The 8,592-nt window shown below is 35.1% G+C and overlaps 1 protein-coding gene across 1 annotated transcript in view; it reads left to right on the forward strand.

Moving 5' to 3' along the window:
- The window catches only part of LOC111503713 (uncharacterized), a 309,095-nt gene extending 300,934 nt beyond the window's left edge, over window positions 1-8,161 (forward strand). The window contains exon 5 of the mRNA XM_074183331.1: window positions 7,378-8,161. Coding sequence (XP_074039432.1) covers window positions 7,378-8,012 — 635 coding nt within the window. The 3' untranslated portion in view covers window positions 8,013-8,161. The remainder of the gene's footprint in view (window positions 1-7,377) is intronic.
- Window positions 8,162-8,592: the final 431 nt, after the last annotated feature.

Consider the following 8,592-nt stretch of genomic DNA (forward strand, 5'->3'; position numbering starts at 1 on the left):
AATTGAAAGATGTTTCAACCCCAACTTCAATATTCTAAAACAAAAACACTCAGTGTTCACAATTCCACCTTTTAATATTGCAGGTTCATAGACATAAAAATTAATACGATTACAGTATATGGAAATATAATTTCCAGATAGGCAAAGTTGCACGGATGCGTATCAAGCATTTTACCTTAGTAAGGTGACCAGAGGAAAGTTGCAACCTCAGCATATTTGAATTAAAGGGGTTATATTTTTTAGGATTGATTAATTTTTGGGAAAGAAAGTTTTTGGCTTTCTACTACTCCATCTTGATACAAAAAGAAGGATGAGGGAATCTTCCAAAGAAAGGAAGGAAGTAACTCTATACATGGATGTGTAGATCATGCAAAGAAGTAACTATCAGACACAAACTGAAAGAAAGTCCTCTTGAAACAGCTACTTTCATATAAACATTGAATTATATGAAAGAAAAAAATCTTTCGAAACAAATACTTCTATATGAACATTGAATTATACAGAAGATACTTTTCTCTACTCAGTTTGTATTTCAAACATTCGCTGTGGAATAAAAATCAGATATCATTCACATGAGTTCTACTTTAAATGAATGGTAACAAATTGCACTTACATAGAACACTGCCATCCTCACTGGTGTATACATATATACATCGGTGTATACCAGACGAAGCGTGGAATGGTTTCCAAAGTAATGCGAAATTAGCCTTATCAATGGAGATTTGAGTCAGACACATTGAAAGAAATGTAATTTTCTCTGGCGTTACTGGTGTCTGTGAAAACATATATTCTGAAACCTTAGTCCACTCGAAAATGAAGCATTTTTTCAAAAAGATTTCACTCAGGTGGGTAATGAACGTTATTCTCTCCTTTGAGTTTTTCTCCTATGGAGGAATCTTGAATGATGAATTTGATAACTCTCGAATAGTAACTAATATTTTTCCATGACTTTCGCTCTACGATACAAAAAATCTTCCAATCTCATGGCGAATTGGTCGAATTTTTGCCAGTCAGTTATGAAGGAGAATTTGAGACTACTTGAGTATTTTTATGAGATCTATGTTAACTGCTCAATAGTTTGTTGATTTAAGATTTTTTGAATGTTTTTATGTTTTTAGTACATTCCATTCACAGTATTTTTATATATCTTCCATGAAGGAATTCCATTAAATTCGAAGGTAGAAATGACGAATTCTGTTCCAAGAAACGAATTATCAGTATATTAATAATAAACCCCCAAGGAACCTATGCATTGATTCTCCTCTAGAAATTACCTCAATATGGGACAAATGGAATCATTAAAGTTACAATTTTTCATATACACTCCTCAAAACAATCAAAGGATCACTACTTTGTAATGATCATGTACAAGAATAAGTTATATGATAAGTATAATAACGTGACCTATGGTAGTGGACAAGTCTTATGAGAAACAACGGTGGTTGTTTTTGTCTCTTGGGTTTGGATTAGTATAGATGATTCTCATCTTTTTATGAACATACCGGAACAGGAGTGGAAAAGAGGTACAAGTAGGTACTAACCAGTTGTCAATCAAACTCGCAAGGTGCAGTTTACTCATTTTCTGTTTGGTGACTTCTGTTTACGTACCATGAAAGGTGTTAGAAGATTTCTTTCTGGTAATGATGTCATTAGGGCTGTCATATGGATTGAAGGTGGTGTTTTTCAACATCAGGTGGGTCGAAGGTTAGGTGTAAGTCAATCAGTCGTTTCAAGACATTGGAACCGCTACAAACAACTAGAGACTATCTATAGAAGGCCAGGTTGAGAGTGGTGGAGGTCCACTTCAGCCCAAGAGAATAGGTGCTACAGGGAGCTACAAAATAAGCTGAGTCGAGCAACGGGGATCCAAATTTCCGACCCAGGGAAAGAGGATTGAGATCGAGACGACCAGTCCATGTACAGCACGTCACAAAAGAGAAAGAATGGAGCTGTGATTTATGCCCGAGGATAAAACACAAGATACTGAGCCATTAATTGTAGCACGAAAATAAATAACTTTTTTGTTCGCTTTTGATTTCAATAAATGAAGGGTTTTCATTTTGATTTTGGTAGTTCTTGAATTTTCTCACGTATATCCAATACACAACAAAGAATTGTTCAATGATTCAGCATGAATTTGGTAGCCATTTGCATTGTTTTTCAAAATATTGGAGCATACTGGAATTTATTCAAAAAAATGAGGTATTGACAGAAAGGCAGTATGGATTCATTAATGGAAGTAATACTGAACTAGCTGTTTTAGATTTATTTAAGCAAGCATCGGATGCCTTAGACAATTCAAAAAAGTGTCTTGCAATTTGTCTTGATTTGGCCAAAGCCTTTGATACAATTTCTCATGAAGCACTCCTAAATATATGGAATACGAGAACCAGCAAATAATGTTTTTACAGATTATCTTTCTTGTAGAACCCCACGGGTCAAAATAGGTAACAATGTTAGTGAACTGGCTAAAATCTCTAGTGGCGTACCTCAAGTTACCGTTTTAGGCCCAATACTATTTTTAGCATATATTAATAGGTTAAGTCGCATAAATAATTTTAAAAGGCACCTCATATCATATGCTGACGATACTGCAATTATCTGTACAGGTGATACATGGCAACAGGTATATAAAGTAGCAGAAGAGTGTTTGGATAAAATACAAATTTGGTTAAGTAACAATCTTCTCAACCTTAATGTTGAAAAATCGAAATTAATTACTTTCACTCTTCTGAGCAACCACCAACCTGTCCAACAAAAGATTCATTTACATATGCCAAAGTGTTCTGAAACCATTTGTGAATGTCCATATATTGAAAAAGTAACTAAACTAAAGTATTTAGGAGTTCTAATGGACCAACATCTGAGATGGGATGAACATTTGCAATATATAGTAAAAAGACTTAGACATCTTAGCTATAAAATGTATGAAGTCAGGGATATACTCACAAAAAAAAGCTTAATTATTGTTTACAAATCTCTTGTTGAGTCAGTTATACGATATTGTATCACAGTGTGGGGTGGAATGTTTGAGAATGTGCTAAATATTGTACAGGTGCTCCAGAATACAGTTTTAAAAATAATGTTGAAAAAAAAACAGACAATTTGATACAGAAAAACTCTATTATGAAACTAATCTGCTTGATATAAGAAGTTTGTATGCACACCAGTGTCTTATATGGATATACTTAAACAATATCAATTATTCTAAGGCAAATACAAAGTACACCAGAAATGTACATAATTTATCCATTGATATACCCCTTTACAAAAAAGTCATACCCAACGTTCAGTCTTCTATTTCGCTCCAAAACTGTATAACATGCCTCCCCTTGAAATAAAGATAAAAACCACATTTTTAAAGTATAAAAAAAAACAAAAGAATTCATAATTGTAAATAATACCCGTATAAACAGTTTATTCAAACATACCCAATAACCCAGAAATATCACTCAGTACATTTTCTAGTCTTCCAATTTGTCTTTCAGTTTATGTGTACCTATTTCCAATATTATGTAAACCTAGATGTATAGATAATTATAGGTACTTATTCTCATAAAATATACCAGCTTCCTCTGTCTATTCACTAATACAACTGCAACAGTTATTTAATCTTTTATTACTTTTGTGCCTGATATATTTTTAAAGTACTTCCACGGGGAGATAGACGGAAGCACATCACAAGCCACCTGCGCTTAGGCTGCTTTCCTCAAACTCCTAGTGGTCCTAACCATAATATTAATAAATTGTATATTAACATATTCCAAATAACTTTTTTCGAGATCAATTGCCCTAACACCAAATTGATATTTTTGCACTCGACGCGCGTTTCGCCAACAAAGTTAGCATGATATATATCAATTTTCTTCTCCTGAGGATGCTAACTTTGTTGGCGAAACGCGCGTCGAGTGCAAAAATATCAGTTTGGTGTTAGGGCAATTGATCTCGAAAAAAGTTATTCAACTTTCACACCAAAGGTTCCAATCTCATCGTTATTCGATATTCCAAATAAATTGAATTGAATGGAATTGAATATAATAAGCTTTTTCACTGTTAATGAAAATACAACGTCAAAAAAATGATACTTCAATTGTTTTGAGGGGTGTATTTTGATTGAAACTGAAATATTTTCAGGAGAAACTGTGAAACTTCCAGCGAGAGAGATGGTTGAATGGAAGAGCCAGTTCTGATTGCATTACTTAAACGACTAGATCAGAAACTGAATTCTGTCTTTTGACAAAAACATAGGAGATATTATTTGAGAATTTTCTGTATTAATCATACCTACTACATCTTGTACTACATTTTATCAGTGAAATTATCATTATTAGGTTATTGAGAATCATCGATAAATACTCCACATAAACTGGTAGAAAATCCCATCTGAAACAACTACTTTCAAACATATGAACGTTGAGTTTTACGGAAGTCACATTTCATAGCCAGAAGATCTAAGATTTTGTTTCTGTTTTTCATAAAGATAGGATACTTAAAATTATATATACTGATTATTTCACATACTCGTATGATCAAAACACTGAAAATGAGTAAAGAATCAGCAAAAAAGAAGTGAAACATGTGTATACAATTTTTTGTTTGACAAAAGCCGTACCTTCACATTAATAATTTCGCCTCATATACAGGGTGTTCCTTAAACACATGCTAATATTTAAGGAGGTAATTCTTAGACCCATTTTAAGGAAAAAAACGTCCTATGGACGTATGTCCTGAACGCCTTAACTTTTGAGATACAGGGTGGCAAAGTTTTCAAAAATAATCAGTTTCATAATAATAACTGAGATAATTTTGTAGACATCTTTAGCATATTTGGTACATATGTTCCATGCCTCAAGGCGCATTTTCTGATGTACAATTTTAATTTTCTCTGCCAGTGGCGTACGTACGAGTTTTGAAATGTATATTTTTGGTGAAAAAAATACTACTCCACTGCTTTATCTTGAATTAAAAATTATTTTTAAAACCTCCATACATTTTTGAGCACATTTGATCTGCTGGGTTTTCTTTGTCCGACGCATGGTTTTCGCTCAAAAAATTAAAAATCGCTTTACTTAAGGATAAATTCCTTAAAAATCTGATGCGGTATCGTGCATCGACTGAAAGCAAACTAAGAGATCAGATTTGTTGCAAAATAATTGAGGATCTAAAAGGTATTCGTTTGTTGTCAGATGCACTGTTCTCAATTGAAATTACGTCATAACGCAGCACCGCTCAATAATTTTTGAAAACATACATTTAGTTATCCTGGAATAAATGACATGTAGCAGAATTTATTTACTGCACCTCTTGGAAAGATGGAGTTTGTCGATATGTGATTTCTTTTAAAGATTAAAAGCAAAAAAAAAACAGCGTACCCACCATAGCAATAAAAAACGAATTCTCTGTATGTACAAACGTCAGTAGCTAATATTGATGTTGGTTTAAGGTAAGGTGTTGGTGTTAAAAACTGTCACAGCGCGTTTTGATTGATTTTGAAGTGTTATTGAAGTTATTTTGGTAGTCCGCTGTTTTTCTGAATATCAGTAAATATGGTAAATTATACGAATGCGAAAATGGCGCAAATGCATTACGTATATGGCCTTGCCGATGGTAATGCAACAGAAGCCAGGCGCATTTATCAGGAAAGATATCCTAAGTGCCTTACCAGATAGCCGAACCTTTTCAAATATTGATCGTCGACTTGGGGAAACTGGTAGTTTCAAGAAAGGGACTCCGGAAGGTAGACCTCGTGTAGTAAGAACTTCTGAAATTGAGGAAGCGGTGCTGCAAGAAATTGAGGAACATCCTGAGACGAGTACGAGGAAGATCGCTAGAACTCTGGATATTTGTCATCAAATTGTTTGGCGTATTTTGGTTGATTTTTTGTTATACCCATACCATATTTCAAGAGTGCAGGCATTACTCCCCAGAGATTTTCCACAGCGTGTGAACTTCAGTCAGTGGTATCTACAAAGTATTGCACTAAATCCGCAGTTTGAGACACAAATTTTGTTCACAGACGAAGCAAATTTTTCTCGGAATGCCATTCAAAATTTCCATAACAATCATGTGTGGGCTGAAGAAAATCCCCATGCAATAACCAAAACCCATTTCCAACACCAATATTCGGTTAATGTATGGGCAGGAATTCCATCATCTAATAGGCCCATTTTCTCTACCAGGACACCTTGATGGTCGTTCTTATTTACACTTTCTCGAAGAAGACTTACCTGGGTTATTGGAAAATGTGCCGCTTGCGTTAAGGAATCGAATATGGTACATGCACGATGGCGCCCCTGCTCATTTCAGTGTAATTGTCCGAAACCATTTAAATACAGTTTATCCTAATCGTTGGATAGGTCGCGGAGGACCTCAGCAATGGCCAGCAAGATCCCCCGAACTCAACAGTTTAGATTTTTTTTATGGGGTCACCTTAAAACTCTTGTGTATTAAACTCCTGTTAATACTTCAGAAGATTTAAGAGAGCGAATAGTTGCCTCGTATGAAAGTATACGAAATACGCCGGGAATATTTGAACGGGTGCGTAATTCCATGCGTAGAAGGGCGGAAGCATGCATACTAAGTGCAGGTGGCCACTTCCAACAATTTTTATAATCAGTTTTGGTATTATTACTAATTAACAAATTTGTGCTATTCGTTTAGACTTACTGTCACAAAATAAAATAAAACTCGTTTTTGTGAAAAATTTATTTTTTTGCAGATTATGTTTTCAAATATTATTAGGGAATTGGTAATGCGTTATGAAGCAATTTTCAGATTCTCATTCATTTTAGAATTGATCTAATTTCTTAATTTGCTTTCTGTCGATTTTTATTTTTTTGACTGAAAATCATGCGTCGGACAAAGAAATACCAGGAGATCAAATTCTCTCAAAAATAAATGAGGATTTTTAAAATGATTTTATTTTGAAAAGAAAGCATTGGCGTAGTACTTTTTCCCTACGGGTTTCAAACAGTGGCATCCCTACGGGTTTCGCATTGAAAAAAACCCGTAGGGATGCCACTGTTTGAAAAAATACAAATTTGTGTACATCAGAAAATGCGCCTTGAGGCATGGAACATATATACGAAATATACCAAAGATGTCTACAAAATTATCTCAGTTATTATTAAAAAACTGATTATTTTTGAAAACTTTGCCACCCTGTATCTCAAAAGTTAAGGCGTTTAGGACATACGTCCATGGGACGTTTTTTCCTTAAAATGGGTCTAAGAATTACCTCCTTAAATATTAGCATGTGTTTAAGGAACATCCCGTATTATAGGTACTCCACTTTGCTTCACATCATGCGTCATCACATTCAAGATATTTCATTCAGTCAGTTCTTGCATTATTCTCAATCTTTTTTTTTTCTTCCAGGAATAAGACTGATTGAACCAGATGCCTTCGATGGTCTGGACACTATAGGATACATCAAGTTAGCCTTCATGGACCTTCGCGGCCTCAGTACGGGCATTTTCCGCGGCCTTACCAACGTGGGGGTCCTATCTATCCAAGAATCCGACTTGGGAGTCATAGACGGCTCAGCTTTCAACGGCATGACCTTCATCAAGACTCTCAACATCCTAAACAACAAGATCGACGCCATAGAGTACCTGAATCTCACCCAAGAACAACATATCGGCCATCTGAAACTACAAGGTAACCATATCTTAGAGATACCCAAAACGGAAACACTACTTATAGAGGTGGAGAAACTGACTGTGATATCCAACCATTTTCCGTGCAACTGCCATATCCATTCTCTGCTCGAAGGTCCTTTGATGAATGGAAGTGTTTCGGAGTTCATAAGTAGAAACTTTTGCATTTCTCCTCTAGAAGTGAACGGGTTACCTATGAACAGTTTAGACATCGATGCGATAGGTAGGTGCGAAGAGGAAGTTACGAGAGGCAATCTAGAAGCCTCCAAGGAATCGATCAATAACTCCAACAAATACAATAACAAACTTTTGACTTGCTTGTGTTTGGCGGTAGCGACGGTGGTTGCAAGGTGAAACTATTGAAGATAATAGTGAAATAGACTCAAACAATGTCGATGGTAATCGAGGAAGCATTTATTGGTTATGTAAATTTTGTAAATAATATGTTAATTGTACATATCGGAACGTTTTTGTTGTACAAACAATGAGATATAAAAATAAATAGACTCAATTTCGAATATTTTTTCATTTGTCCATCAATCTGTCCATTAACAATTCAGATAGCTACCTCCTGGCAGCTTATTATTGCAGGACTCGTTCAAGTAGAGGTATCACTGCAATTTATACAAAATCGGGACTGAGATATCTGACCTTAGACTTGTCTGCATTCAACGCAGAACAAAATGCCGAATTTTGTGCAATAGTTCTGATTGATATTAAACTAGTCGTTTTAACAGTTTACAGATCACCAAAAGGCAATGTAGAGGATTTTTTGGAGAGTTTTGAAGGTGCCATTGGTGTGGCGGCAGATTCTGGTATGGATGTAGTTATAACGGGTGATATAAATATCGATCTAAATCATTTATCACCCTCTGGCAACAAATCAAATGCCGTGAAAAAATCAGGAAATCTCCAGTAAATTGGTTTGATGATT

This window comes from Leptinotarsa decemlineata, unplaced genomic scaffold, assembly GCF_025532065.1.
Source record: "Leptinotarsa decemlineata unplaced genomic scaffold, Ldec_3_MD MMD2_tig00026336_RagTag_RagTag, whole genome shotgun sequence".
Taxonomy (NCBI): Eukaryota; Metazoa; Arthropoda; class Insecta; order Coleoptera; family Chrysomelidae; genus Leptinotarsa; species Leptinotarsa decemlineata.